Below are 13,963 nucleotides of genomic sequence, written 5' to 3'. Positions count from 1 at the left end.
GATACAGAAACGCAGGAAGAGGAAGGCAAGGACATCCAGTCGGCACAGCTGGGTTGTTAGGAGCCTAAAAGAGAACAGCTCTGGAGGAGCTAGGGGAGAGAGGGATTTGGAAAATGATCATCCTATGTGGGGGAAATGGCATTCTCCAGTGTACCCCCGAGGAACTGTAGGCAAGGTGTGAATGGCATGTCCCCTTGTGGGGGTCAGGGGATGCATCCTGATGAGGGACATTGTAGAGAATGGCCACGAGGTGTCTCAGCTTTATTGGGGTGACAGTCATAACAGCTGAAATGTATTCAGTGCTTCCTACATAGCAGCTTCTGGGCCAAGCACGTTACATATGTCATCTCAGCCAACCCCCAGGATAATCATACCAAGTAGACTTAGTTGTTGTCCCATTTTACAGGTAGGGCAAGGCTAAGTAAGAAGGTAATGGTTTGTGAAGTCTAGGCTCCTTTTTTATTTCTCAGAGCTGTATGCATTATAGACAGTCATCCTGTCTCCTGCGTGGGCCTGCGTCAGGCCATGTTGTGGCTTGGCCTGGGCTCAGAGAGTCGTCTGCTCACTCTGCACCTCGTTTCTTCCACAGATCAAGTGGCTTGTGCAGATCCAGACACCTGCCTGAAGGTCTGTAGCAACCCCTCCGGCTGCTCTGACATCGCATATCCCAAACTTGTGCTGGAACTCCTGCCCACAGGTAATGTCCACTCGCCCCTAGATGGAGTCCCCTGGAGTGCCCAGAAAGGAAGACCTTGGCTGGGCCCTGATCTGAGGGAAGGACAGGATGGGAAGGCAGCAGGAGGAAATGCGCTCTGGGCTGAGGGACTGAGCCCCAGAGCCAGAGGCCTCAGATAAAACCCAGGTCCTGATTATGGCCCCCCTCCAGCCCCGGTCCCTCTTATAGCTCGCTCCCACCCCAAGTTCTGCCTCCTCCCAGTGGCACCTACTGGGAGATCGGTTGGCACCATGGGCCTGGGGTAACGGGGTCATGAGTGCAGGCAGGGGCAGTTAGCAGGAAAAGCCTGAGGCCCATAGACCTCCCTTTTGCCCCCAGGGCTCCGTGGGCTCATGATGGCTGTGATGGTGGCGGCGCTCATGTCCTCCCTCACCTCCATCTTTAATAGTGCCAGCACCATCTTCACCATGGACCTCTGGAAGTACATCCGGCCTCGGGCATCAGAGAAAGAGCTCATGATTGTAGGCAGGTAAGGTTGCACTGAGTGGGACTGGGGAAGGAGAGTGAAAAGTTTAGAAACCTGGGGAGGAGAAAGCTGAGCCCACTCAGAGGCAAACACTGACCAGTCACTCATTCTGGAGGCTCAGCCTCCTATGATGGCAAAGGTGAGGTTCATTAGGACTCTGTGTATGAATAAGCCAGTCATTCAAGAGATGTTCACTGAGCACCTACTATGCGCTGGGTGGCTAGATACAGAGCAGGGGAAAGCAAAGATTCAGTTTCTGCTTTCACAAAGCTAAAGATAATTAAAGAAAGAGGATAATTAAACAGAAACTACAACCCCAGTGAGTGCTGTGAGGAGAAGCCAGGAGATGTAGAGATTCAGAGGAGTCCCCAGCCTGGAGTGGGTGGGACCTTAGGGATGAATAGGAGTTAGCCAGGTAAAAGGGAGGAAGAGGTTCTGCGGACTGGGCAGGGTTGTGGTGTGGGGAAGGTTTTCCTACCAAGGCTTCTGTAAGGTCCTGAAATCTAATGGGGGGAACGAAAGGGACCAAAATGGATGGTATGCAAATATTATGTAAAATACATGCTAATAAGCATCTTGGGGCCCCCAAGGACTGTCTCAGCTTTGAGTTAGGGAAAGAGTTCTTAGGTCTGACAGCATGAACATAACTTATAAAGGAAAAGAAACAAATACATTAGACTTCATCAAAAGCTAAAACTTTCTCACTTCAAAAGACACCATTAAGGAAATGAGAAGACAAACCACAGATAAGGAGAAACTATTTGCAAGGCACATAGCTGACAAAGACTTGTGATCTAAAATGATCTACAAAATGAAATTGTAATCCTAAAAAACTATAAGGAGATACCATGACATGCCCACTAGAATGGCTATAATCAGAAAGGCAGACAAGGAGATAGAGAAGTTGGAACCTTCCTAACTCTGCCATCGGGAATGTAAAATGGTTCAACCATTCAAAACAGTTTGGCACCTTTTAAAAAAATTAAACATACAGCTTATCATATGACTGAGCAGTTGCATTCCCAGAAATGAAAACATTATGTCTACATAAAGATTGCATTCCCAGAAATACATAAAAACTCAAACACAAATATTCACAGTAGCTTTTGTTTATAAGAGGAGAAAAGTAGAATCAACACAAGTATCCACTGACCGCTGCAGGATAAACAGTGGCGTGTCATGGTAGATCCATTCAATGGAGTGTTTTTCAACAATAAGAACGAATGACATACCGTGATTACGTGATTATGTATGATGTGTGGATAAACCCCAAAAGCACGCCACGTGGAGGAAACCGGCTGCCAAAGACCACATGTTGTTGAATCCTGTTTCTATGAAATGTCCAGAAAAGGCAAACCCATAGAAACAGGAGTAGATAAGGGATAAATTGTAAATGGAAGCAAAGGAACTTGTTTGGAATAACGGATGTTGTCAAACCTGATTGTGTTGCCTAGAGTTATGGGATTCTACTCTTAGAATAGGTGAATCTCGTGGTATGTAAATTCTACCTCAATAAAGCTGTAAAGAGAGAAAGAGAGCAGGAAGTATTTCCAGGGGCGATATGCTAATGAGGGGCTCTCTCCACCTGGCACTAGGGTGTTTGTATTGCTGCTGGTGCTGGTCTCCATCCTCTGGATCCCCGTAGTCCAGGCCAGCCAGGGAGGCCAGCTCTTCATTTACATCCAGTCCATTAGCTCTTACCTGCAGCCGCCCGTGGCCGTGGTCTTCATCATGGGATGTTTCTGGAAACGGACCAATGAAAAGGTAGCTCTGGATAAGCACCGCCCATGAGGATGTCTTAATGACATGGGTGGTGTTCCAGAGGATGCGTTCTGGGGATGGAGGTGTGGGAAGGGGGCCAGCTGGCCTTTGAAGAGCAACCACGGGGGTTCTGTTTGGATGCATTGTGTCACGAAACAGGGAAGCTAAATTTACAAGGAATGAGTATATTACACATGAATAATTAGTTGTGTGTGAAAGATAAACAGATAAGGAGGTCCAATCCTTTTTAAATTACTGACCCCTACATCAACCATCCCTAGAAAGGCAAACTCCTGGAAATGGCTTGTTGAGGTCTGCAGAGGCCCAGGCTGGCTGCCCTGTAACCCTGGATGTCTCTAAGATGGCCTTGCTCTGATTTGCAGGGGGCCTTCTCAGGTCTGATCTTGGGCCTTCTCCTAGGCTTGATTCGGCTGGTCCTGGACTTCATTTACCCGCAGCCTCGGTGTGACCAGCCAGATGACCGCCCCGCTGTGGTGAAGGATGTCCACTACCTCTATTTCTCCATGGTTCTGTCTGCAGTGACTCTGATCACCGTGTCCATTGTGAGCTGGTTCACAGAGTCACCCTCCAAGGAGATGGTACGTTTGGGTTTGATACTGTATAACCACTGAGACCCTTGGCTGCAAGCGACAGAAAACTGACCCAAACTGGCCTCAGTAAGAGAGTTTGATTGTTCAAGAAGCTGGAATATCCAGGACTGGGCTTTAAGGGACAGCTTGATTTGGAACAGAGGACCATCCAAATCCATCCTTCATTTCTGCCTCAATTTTCAGGTGCCATGCAGGACTGGCAGTTTCCAGGGATTTTATCTTTTCTTATACCCATCAAGCAAAAGCAGAAACACATTTATCCCAGTATTTCCAGCAGGGTTCCCGATTCCCACTGATGCAGTTAGCTCGACACATGTTTACCCATGAACCAGTTCAGTCTCCATGGCTAGAGAAATGCACGATGGAGGGGTGGGGGGTCCACCAAAAGCCCCAGGCTAGGGTGAAGCTCTGGGGGGCCAGAATGAAAGAGGGTGAGATCCCAACAGAATTAGTGCTGCTGCAGAAAGCAAGCCAGGGAAATGTCCATTTCGTGGGGGAAATGTCCACTGACTGTGCAGAGCGCAGGGAGCTGGAGCTTGTTGGAGGTACAGTAACACAGCGGGCATTCTCACACGTGAGGCCCAACATGGGATGGAGCAGGGGACCCTAATCTGATCCATCTTTGCTTCTTAGGTAAGCCGCCTGACCTGGTTTACTCGTCATGACCCCGTGGTCCAGAAGGAACAGGTGCCACCAGCAACTCCCCAGCCTCTTACTGTCTCTCAGAATGGGACACCAGAGGCCAGCATCACAAACAGCCAGTTGGAGATTGTTCAAGAAAGCATATCCAAACCCCACAGCTGTGAGTTGCCTCTCCTCGGTTACAGTGGAAACCCAAGAAGCATTAGGTGTTTAAGGGGAGATATTTCTTCCAAATCACAAGCCAGAAGAGGGGGGTACTTGGAATGTGAGTATCCCCTGACTCCCTGTGTCTGTTCTAACTTTCAACAGAAGCTCAGTGGAGAACAGTAACAGTAAGTGGGTGTTGAGTGGCTTGCTACAACATGGCTCCCTTAGTCCCCATGAGATCCCGCCAGGCAGGCTGGAATGCTATTGGCTTTCTCTAAATTGCTGGTTTCAAACTGGCAGCCTGTAGACATACTGTGGTGTAGTCCACCTACCATTTCAATAAAAGGTGAGCTGACATTGAAAACTTGGGAGATTTCACATAAAATGCCAGATTTCCATCTCCTTTTGAAACATGGGAAGATGTAACAACTCTGGGCCCCCATGTCTGCTTGACTAACATTGTCCAGAGCTTGGAAAGCTGGCCCCTCCGACTGGGCTGTGCCCTTCAGTGAGCCAAGGTCCCCATCCATCCCTACTGCGCCATGACCCTGCAGCTGTGGGCTGTCATTTACCATCACATGTGGCCTTCACATCTGTCAATATACATGTACAGACAAACATTCTGTGGCTATGAATCCATGTCAACCTAATGATGGAAATCCAAGGATAGATCCAGAAGGCCATGTGTTTCAAGAAAAATGAGAGAATCTTTTCTTGTTCATATTTTGACAAGTTTAATAAGCATAGTATTTTGCCCTGACCATGTGACTGGCCCTAAAGGCCGTGGAGCTTGCAGCCCCAGCTCTAAATGGGGAAATAGTTTCCCACAAGAGTGCCCTTCCCTGCCTTGGGCCTCCTGGCAGACAGTGTGATAGAGAGGAGGGAATCAGACAGATGTGGCTTCTAAACCCACCTCTGCTACTGCTTACCAGTTGTGGGGCTTCACCCAAGTTAGTCAAATGAGGCTCCGTCTTTTCATCTGAAAATGATGACAAGTCTAAGAATACCACTCTTCCAGATTAAGGTACTCATGAATACTTCCCAGAAAAGGTATGGAAAATATTTCTTACTGGGCATGGAACACAACTGGTCCGCCCCTCCGCTCCCTTCTGACCTTCATTTGGGTTCTTTTAGGTGACACGACCCCAAAGCAGTCCAAAGTGATGCGAGCCATCTTGTGGCTCTGTGGAATGGAGAGCCTGGGCAAGGAGTCCCCAAGCACAGTGGAACCGGTCATAGTTTCCTTGGAAGAAAACCCCCTTGTAAAAACCCTTCTGGACATCAACCTCATCGTCTGTGTTAGCTGCGCCATTTTTCTCTGGGGCTACTTTGCTTAATGTGGGGGTGAACCCAGGGGTCCAGTCTGTTGTCCAAGCCCTGTTTTTGTAATGAAAGGGAATAAATAATAAAGCTTTGTTTGTTTACTGTGAGGCTTCAAAGGAGTTCATTTTCAACGTGACATTTAGTGCTTTTCTTCTTAAAAGGGAATGGGAGGGTAGAAGGTGGGGGAGAAAAGTGTCAAAGCTGCCTCTTCTCAAAGGCTGTTCAGTCTTCTTGTCTATCGTGCAACACCAAAGGGGAATTCAGAGGGATAAACAAGCGAAGAGACCCACTAGACCTCCCAGCCTGGCAGCAGACCCCTCACCAGGGCCGAGCGCGCTAGCATTTGAACTTGCCCAGCTCACCTTCAAAGTACAGGGAATGGGACCCACAGGCCACCACTCACCTTCCACTCCTGCTGACTTTGGGTGAAGGAGTGGCTTTATCCCAGGACTGGAATCACGGGCCAAGGTGCAGGGCCACCCCAAAGATGGCATCAGGGCTGGCTCTATGGGCCTGCCCTTGATTTAGCCGTGCACATGGCAGACACAGCCTGTGCAGGTCATTCTGGCAGACCCCAGCAGAGCCCAGAATGGAGAAAGGAGGACAGCTGGGACTGCATGGAACAGGGCTGGCCGCTCTTCAGGTCCGAAGCCCCACAGCTCCTCGGCCAGTAGAGATTTGCTGTGGAATTGCCCATCCTTCTGGCCACTTGTTTGAGGGGAAGCAGCCTTGTGGGAATTAAGCGGAGAAACAGTCAATGGCAGCACTTGGGAAGTAAACACAGTTTTCTCTGATTTTCTTAAAGCACAAGATTCTAGGGCACCCCCTCTGGTCTCCTTCCCAGATATCATAACGAGAAGCAAGTGTCAGAGTGAGGAAAGCTCTGGGGGACCAGACACTCAGCAGCAACTTTCTGGACATCAGCACCTTCCTGATGACCAGGGATGGCCACTTAGAGTTTACATTATAAAACCTCTCCTCTCTGAGGGTGTTTGTGCCAGAATGGGACAGTGAGATGGTGACTGTCCCAGCAGGGGTAATCACCTCTCTGTGGGACCTTGGAGATGCTCCCATCATGATGCGGTTACGGCTCTGAACACAAGCTGACCTCCATGCCCCACTCTGGTCCTCACCTGTTCAAGAAGATGGGCAGTAGCCTTGGTTTGGTATTTACCTTTGACACGCAGACAAAAATCAAATGATTATCATTTTTCTTTAGATTAGAGCTGTTGGGGTTGGGAGATTTTAATAAATGAAGGAGAATGAAAACTGAAACATTCTTCAAATAGAGAAGGTCTGTGTTGTGTTTTGGAGCCAGCAATAACAAAACATATGTGCCACTCTGGGGAGAGTGTCCAGCACGGACCTTCCTGGTCCCCAGGCATCCACACCATCTCCTTGGCAAGCATGGCATCTTGCTTTCCTCCTGAGCACCAGAGCTGTAGAGGGAGCACGTCCAAGGTGCCACAGAATTGCCTGACTATGGGCAGTGGCCTCCCTGGAGACGGGGCTCAAGGCCAATGAGCAACCGACACCAACACCCTCGGTCTCTATAGAGAGCCGGATCTACAGCCTGGGGCAGGGGGATGGCATCTGAGGAGGAAGAGAGTCAGCCTTAAGCAAAGATAAATTTAAGATACAGGGGGAAATGGGTTTATAGGTATATATTTTCAATGACATTATTAAGTGCAAGAAGCACTTTGGGGACACAGGGATCTTTGATGTCTCAGCCAAATTCTGTTTCGTGAGGGGACAACATGCACCCGTGCGCACGCGTGCACACACACACATACACACACACAAGCCACAGTTCTGCTTCTGAGAATTATAAAGTTTTCATATTAACCACAGAATATATTTAATTCAAATTAAACATGAAACTAGAATAATGTTCGGGTCCTTATCAAGTAGCAATTACACAGTTTAAAAAAAAAAAAAAGAACAGTACATTTCCTTCTACATTCTGGCAATCCAACAAGGCACAAGTCACATCCAGCTTGCTGAGGTGACGGATCCAGCAGTCACCATCAATGCTCACGGTTTGGAGGGGGTCGGGGAGGGACGACCATACTTCATACAAAACGATTCTGCAGCAATGGTGAAGGAGAAGAACCTCCTTCCTAATATATAAGGATGAAAGTCCAAGTAGCAGGAAGTAGGCGATTTGCATAATGCATATATTTTATTAAATAGATTGTTCACGCACTACTTCTTCTTCATTCCAAATTGCCTTTTGTGCCACCTGCCTCAACGGCAGTGACAAAGCTTCCTATGCGCGTCTCGGCAGTAATACTCCTTCCATTCTAGGTACTTCTTTTTTCTTTTTTTTTTCTTTCTTTTTAAAATTTTTTAAAAAAAATTTTTGGCCTGATTTCTTTCCCGTGTAAAGAAAGCCAACTTCTTCAAGACACAGATCATTCAGCTTAAAGTGTCAGCCTCCACCTTCTCCTGAGGCTGTGGGACGGCAAAGGCCTCCATGCCAGACCTTCTTTTTCCCTTCACCGAAAGCTCTTCACTGTTTGGTCTGCGGAGAGAACCAAGCACCTGCCCAGTTCCGGGCTCCACAGTGGAAGCGGGTGGGGAAGGGGCGGGGCTTTCTTCACAGGGCGGTGCTTTCTGTATCGTTGTCTATATCCAACAGAATGCGTCCGGGCAGGTCTTTGCTGGCTGAGTCTGAATGCATGTCAGGAAAGGTGCTGCGAAGCGGCTCTGAAACTCTAGAACTGGTGTCTGGACAAAAACAGGAGACATGCTGTCAGCGTATGGTAATGCTCTGGAGGCCGCCCCACGGCGCTCTAGAAGAGAAGCTGGACAGTCCGAGTCAGCCCATGCACACACACTTTCGCTCACTACAGGCACCGTCAGCCCCTGGAAGTTGAGTCAAGCCTCTCAGACCCCAGAGCAGCTGAGTGGCACAGCCCTACCTCCTGGTTCTGGTGGCCCTTCCCAGGAGCCCTCAGACAGGGCGCTCGTTCTGCCCGATGAGAGGAAACCTCATTCTTTGCACCAAGCCTCTCACACGGTAGCTAAAACCTCTTCACAAATCAGGGCTGCCGGGATAGGTGCGCTTCACTGGACAGAGCCCCCTCCTCTGGGGCCCGGGAGTCCGTCCCCCTATTATTCATGCTATGCCAAACTCAGCGCCAGTGACATTTTGGGCTGGGTCAGTCGGGGCTGGGGGGGCTGTCCTGTGCCCTGTGGGATGTGTGGCAGCCGTCCTGCCCTTCATGCATGAGATGTCAGTGGCAGCCAGCCCTCTCACCCTCACTGTGACAAAGGCGTCTCCAGACATGGCCAGATGTCCCCTGTCAACCCCTGGGTTGACAATCACTGAGGTAGATCACCAGCCTCCCACAAATACCAATTTTCTCTTTTCCTAATACTTAAACTCCAGCTTCTTTTTCATGTCTTATGTTGGCGGGAATTCCTCTAGCGAGAGGGCAACCGGAATCCTCAAGCCGTCAGTCCCTCACTCCTCAAAACCCACAAGAGACATCTTCACCTGTCATGGATGGCCTCCTCGTGAGGCCGGAGAGGCTCGGATGCATTCATCCATGAATAAGTACTTACTGAGTGTCTACCTGAGACAGCACAAAAGTAAACAAGCCAGACCCAGCTTTAATGAAGTTGGGGGTTCAATGGGGGAGATGGCCCCTGATCAAGACAGAATCATTTGTTTCTCCAGTAGGTTTGTGTTTGAGCAAACTGTGAGGGCCTGGTTAGAGGTTTTAGGACAGGTGCAGGAGAGAAGGGAGAGGTTCAGATTTGCTGTAGTTTCACGCTGCTGGGCTAGAGTGTGCTGGGAGTCTCCCCAATATGTTTAAGAATTACTCATAATTTCTCTTTCACTTGTTCCTTCTCCATGCAGGCTGGGGGCACACGCATGTGCATTCGGTGAGGGGGGGGCCTCACTGCTTTGAGACTGTTTCCTGCTCGTGTACAACCTTACAGTTCTGAGCTGCAAGATCTATCTACTACCTTTTCTCACAAGGGCTCCTGGGTTGGCGGCCCCAGCTCTTCAGGTTTCCTGTGCACCACAACTCAAGAGAAATTTCTAGATGTGTGGAGGTGCCAAGGCATGAGAGGGTTCAAGTGCTGAATGCACTTGACAATTCCAGTCTTACGATAATGGTAAAACAAACTGAACTGTGCTGAGTTGCAGTGTCCAGTGGTGCAGTCAAGGGAAGGGTGGGCTGTGTGCACAGAACAGGGATCCCAATGTCTCAGACTTGACCTCAGCAGAAAGGAAGTCACGAAGAGCAGGGACTGTCTGTCTAGCTCAGGGCATCCCCAGTGCCTAGAATAGTAGCTGCTTAATATCTGAATCTCAATAAATGTTGTGGCTGGCCAGTTGGACGGGTAAATGACGAAGAGCCCTCCAGTTCAACCATCTTTCCAATCCTCCTCTCCTACAGCCTCAGGCAGAGTAGTCATGTCTCCAAAACAAGACTGGTACAAGAAATCCATTGCAAATTCAATCCCCAACCCAACAAGACAGATGGTGCAACCAGTCAGTGTCTCTATTTAGCCCAAAGAGTTTATCAGAGACTATGGAACTGACATGCCTGGTGGGGGACGCGTGATGCAAAGGTTCTATACATGCTGATTAGATTTCTACTTGTTAATATGTAGATTTCCATGCAAAACAACACCAATCAGACACAGAGCCTTTTCAGAGGACAGATCCTTTTCCTTCCTTCCTTTCCATCGCATATAATTTCTGGATTTGTACTTTTCTGAAATTCTCTATTTATGATGAATACACACAAATTCTACACAGTGGGGGGAAATGTGTGGAGGGAGCATAAGGCCTCCTGCCTTCTTCCCTGGTTTGCCTGAGATTGGCAGATACATTATTTCCCAGCCCTACCCCCCTGCCCCTTACATGAACCATTTTTTTAAATTTTTTTAAAAGCAGCTGAGTTTATTTTTATTCATGATTTTATTATAATTTTAAAGTTTTGGGGCACCTGGGTGGCTTAGTGGCTTAAGCCTCTGCCTTCAGCTCCAGTCATGATCTCAGGGTCCTGGGATCAAGCCCCACATTGGGCTCTCTGCTCAGCAGGGAGTCTGCTTCCCTCTCTCTCTCTCTGCCAGCCTCTCTGCCTACTTACGGTCGCTCTCTCTCTCTCTCTCTGTCAAATGAATAAAATCTTAAAAAATAAAGTTTTAAGTAGGTTCCATGCCCTGAACTCACGACCCTGAGATCAAGAGTTACCAGCTCTACCCACTGAGCGAGCCAGGCTGGCTGAACCATGTTTAAAAAGAAGATAGCAAATCTGTTCACACACAGGAAGTAGGAAGAATCAGCGTGTGTGCAGAGCTAGCTTTCAGAAGGATACTACTCTTCATCACGACGGTGGCACCACTGAGCAGGTACCACACCAGACATGGTCCCAGGGGCTATGCACACAGCATCCTGTCAGCTCACTGGCCCTCTGTGAAATGACCCCAAAGCAGCACTAGTATAACCAGTGTAGAGGTAAGAAAGGGGGACCCTGAGACACTCAGCTCCTCACACTGGATCAGAGCCAGATGGGCTGGACCCTGGAGCCTGGGTTTTCATAGGCATAGTGCTCTCCCTCCGCCCCACGGGACTTTGTGTGTCTGCCGGTGAGGGTCCTGACAGAGCAGACAGCTTCTGAGGATATAACGCAGGAGTCTTAAACAGTCTGGTTCATTGTAGCAAAAAGGGGGAAAAGGTTATTTTACAAAGATTCTAATATTTACCTTGACATGATTCTGATGTTTAGTTATTAAAAATAAACTGCAAGTAGAAGCAGAAGCCACTGAAATGTCCAACCCTGAGCAAAAATCCGTCTGCTTAATGTTAGACATTCATTGGAAAAGATGGGTTGTCAAAACTCCATCAGAACATGGGGAGGAGCATAGAATGTAAGGTGAAATTAAAAAATGCAAGATCAAAATCTATACATGCAAAATAGTTAGAATCATACACTCCCTGGACTTCTAGGGGGGAAAAAAAAACTAGAGAAACAAATAGTGCCTTCTTATTTCTAGTTTCCAAATCTCCTTCAATATCCGTGGTTAGTTTTTTTAATGCATGTCTTTCAGGATATAAAAAGAGGTTAGTTTTTAAAAAAGAACACCGTGAGAACTAGTGAAGTGTTGAGTTTGTTTAAGGATGCTCCCGAGAGCAATACGGCGTAACGTTGTGCAGAGGATGGGGGCCTCGTGGATATTCTCAGACTCATGGAATATCACAAAATATTAAGAAATGTCTTTTGCTCCAGAGCATTGTCTTTTTAACCCACAGAAGAACTGGGAAAACCAAGCAGTGCATCAGAATCTAAATAGGGATGACTGGGCCCCAGCCCTAGAAGGCTGTGTCTGGGCATATGAATTTTTAAAGCGTTGACATATGAATCTAATACATAACTCTGAGCATCTATTTTTTTCCCAAGATAAAAATGATCATAAATGGCTACCGTTTACTTAAGACTCCGTGTAAATTAAGAACTGAAAGATGTTCTCTTATTTTATCTGATTTCACCCCTTCAGGAGAAATTCTCACAAGTGTCACCCTCTTACTCATCAGTCAGGTCGTGCCTTGTCTGACGTTACACAGAGTTGCCATTCTAATTCAGGCACATCCGAGTCTACAAGGTCCTCTTTCTATTACACCTCAAGCCTGCCCAGTATAGACAAGAACAGGAGTGAGAGAAGTAACAGGGCCAGCCCTGTGAGCACCTGGCACATGCTGTGGACACGCTTTGTACTCAGGGTGATTGACAGCAAGCATGAACAAAGCCAGCCTCCATTAGTACATGCACTATTAGTAGGGATACAAGCAGGCAGGGGGAGCGTGCCCAGTTAGTAACAGGCATTAGTGCACAAACATGATCATCAAGTAGCACAAATGCTTTGGCCAATCAGGTGCCTTTTCCTTACCATTAAATATTCCAATTTCAGTTCTTACTGAATATGGCAGGTCATACATCTAAATTATTTAATAAAATGTTGAAATTAGAACACTCTTGGCTAGAATCTATTACTTTAAAAACAGCAAGATGTAAAGTCTCTTACTTTCACAGCTAAAAGCCTGGTCGTGTTTTCTACAGTAATGACCAAGAAGAGGTTCCGGTGACATCAGAGTCCCGCCGATCTCCCCGGGCTGCAGCTGAGCTGGCCCAGGTTGGCTGCCAGAGGTGCCTGGCAGCAACAGTCACCCCCAAGAGTTTATCTTAAGCCCCGGGCCTTAATTCTACTTTTGGGGGATTAATTACTCTAAACAAATAACCTGTTTCTAGGAATCTGTCCATGGTTTTCCATGTAAAAACATGATGTCGTCATAAAGAACCACCTTCCTCAGAAGTTATGTTGAAATACCCAATGGCCGTATCCAGGAATGGTTCATAATAGAGGATTCATGAGCCCTAAATGCTGACCTTCTGTGTGTTCCGGGGGGCAGTCCAGGCGATTTTAAGCAATTGAAAGTTAATTCTGCAATACAGAGGTCATTGTGGGGACCTGGAATTTCTTGAGTGTAGGAGAGTTCATAACATAGATTGGTCTTTAAATACTTTGCTAATATCTTAAGGAAAAGTAGTTTTCATATAAAATTTCCCTGACCTGGTAATTATAAAGTACAGAGCCTTATGGGGTTGTACTGGATCAGGAAGATGGCTTTCTGGAAGAAATACACCTGAGCTGAGAATGGTATTAAACAAACGACATGATTCTGGTTTGTAGTTTTCTGTCAAAAAGAGGGAAAGATCTAGGTGGAGGGGAGAAGTTTGGTGTGTCCCAAGTACTGACGTGTTGATTAGGGACTAGTCACTTCACTCTTATACATGACTTCCACACCCTGTCAGGCAACCCCGGGCTTCTCTGAGTTATAGGGAGTGGGGAGGGGGACTCACCCCTGTGCCCTCCTCCATGTTCTAAAGGTCGCACTCTAGTTTCCCTTTCTGGTTTCTCCAGAAAGTCTTACTCAGACCAAAGCTGTGAATACTCTGCCCAAGTAGCCCACCATAGGTCTAAGGCTCAGCTCAGAGAGCAATGGTACCCTTAAAGAGCCTTATGGTGTCCAAATGCGGACCCAAAGGCAGGATTTAGATGAGCCTCACAGTGCCCTTGGAAAAGCTCATATGGTTTAAGAAAGCAAAATGTAAGCATGCTGGAATGCAAAGGAATTTAGTGGGATCTTTGTAGGAAGGTTTTTGGGTTTTTTTTTGGTCCTCCGAATTTCAAACATCAAATTAAGAAGCTCCATGCGGTTAACTTGCACTTAAGATATACAATTAAAAAAATTAA

The 13,963-nt window shown here is 47.5% G+C and overlaps 2 protein-coding genes across 9 annotated transcripts in view; one reads left to right on the top strand and one right to left on the bottom strand.

Moving 5' to 3' along the window:
- Positions 1 to 5,793, top strand: part of SLC5A11 (solute carrier family 5 member 11) — a 41,627-nt gene extending 35,834 nt beyond the window's left edge. For 3 of the 4 annotated variants that reach the window (XM_032872870.1, XM_032872866.1, XM_032872868.1), the window contains 6 exons: positions 590 to 697; positions 1,055 to 1,205; positions 2,798 to 2,966; positions 3,347 to 3,562; positions 4,208 to 4,376; positions 5,498 to 5,793. In XM_032872870.1, the coding sequence (XP_032728761.1) occupies positions 590 to 697; positions 1,055 to 1,205; positions 2,798 to 2,966; positions 3,347 to 3,562; positions 4,208 to 4,376; positions 5,498 to 5,700 (1,016 nt within the window). In that variant the 3' untranslated portion in view covers positions 5,701 to 5,793. Of the gene's footprint in view, positions 1 to 589; positions 698 to 1,054; positions 1,206 to 2,797; positions 2,967 to 3,346; positions 3,563 to 4,207; positions 4,377 to 5,497 lie in introns of those variants that run through there. The other variant, XM_032872869.1, reaches the window with a different exon arrangement.
- A 1,721-nt stretch (positions 5,794 to 7,514) lies between these two features.
- ARHGAP17 (Rho GTPase activating protein 17) overlaps positions 7,515 to 13,963 on the bottom strand; it is an 83,922-nt gene continuing 77,473 nt past the window's right edge. For 2 of the 5 annotated variants that reach the window (XR_004384410.1, XM_032872864.1), the window contains 2 exons: positions 12,599 to 12,647; positions 8,320 to 8,416 (listed from right to left, as the gene is read on the bottom strand). Coding sequence is in view for 3 of the 5 variants with exons in the window: in XM_032872864.1 (XP_032728755.1) it covers positions 12,640 to 12,647 (8 nt within the window). In the remaining 2 variants the exon portion in view is untranslated. Of the gene's footprint in view, positions 8,417 to 12,598; positions 12,648 to 13,963 lie in introns of all 5 variants that reach the window. The other 3 variants (XM_032872862.1, XM_032872865.1, XM_032872863.1) reach the window with 2 other exon arrangements.

This window comes from Lontra canadensis, unplaced genomic scaffold, assembly GCF_010015895.1.
Source record: "Lontra canadensis isolate GAN:19392208 unplaced genomic scaffold, GSC_riverotter_1.0 scaffold45, whole genome shotgun sequence".
Lineage (NCBI taxonomy): Eukaryota > Metazoa > Chordata > Mammalia > Carnivora > Mustelidae > Lontra > Lontra canadensis.
Note: the sequence above shows the minus strand (reverse complement) of the source record. Positions and strands in the feature narration are given on the sequence as shown.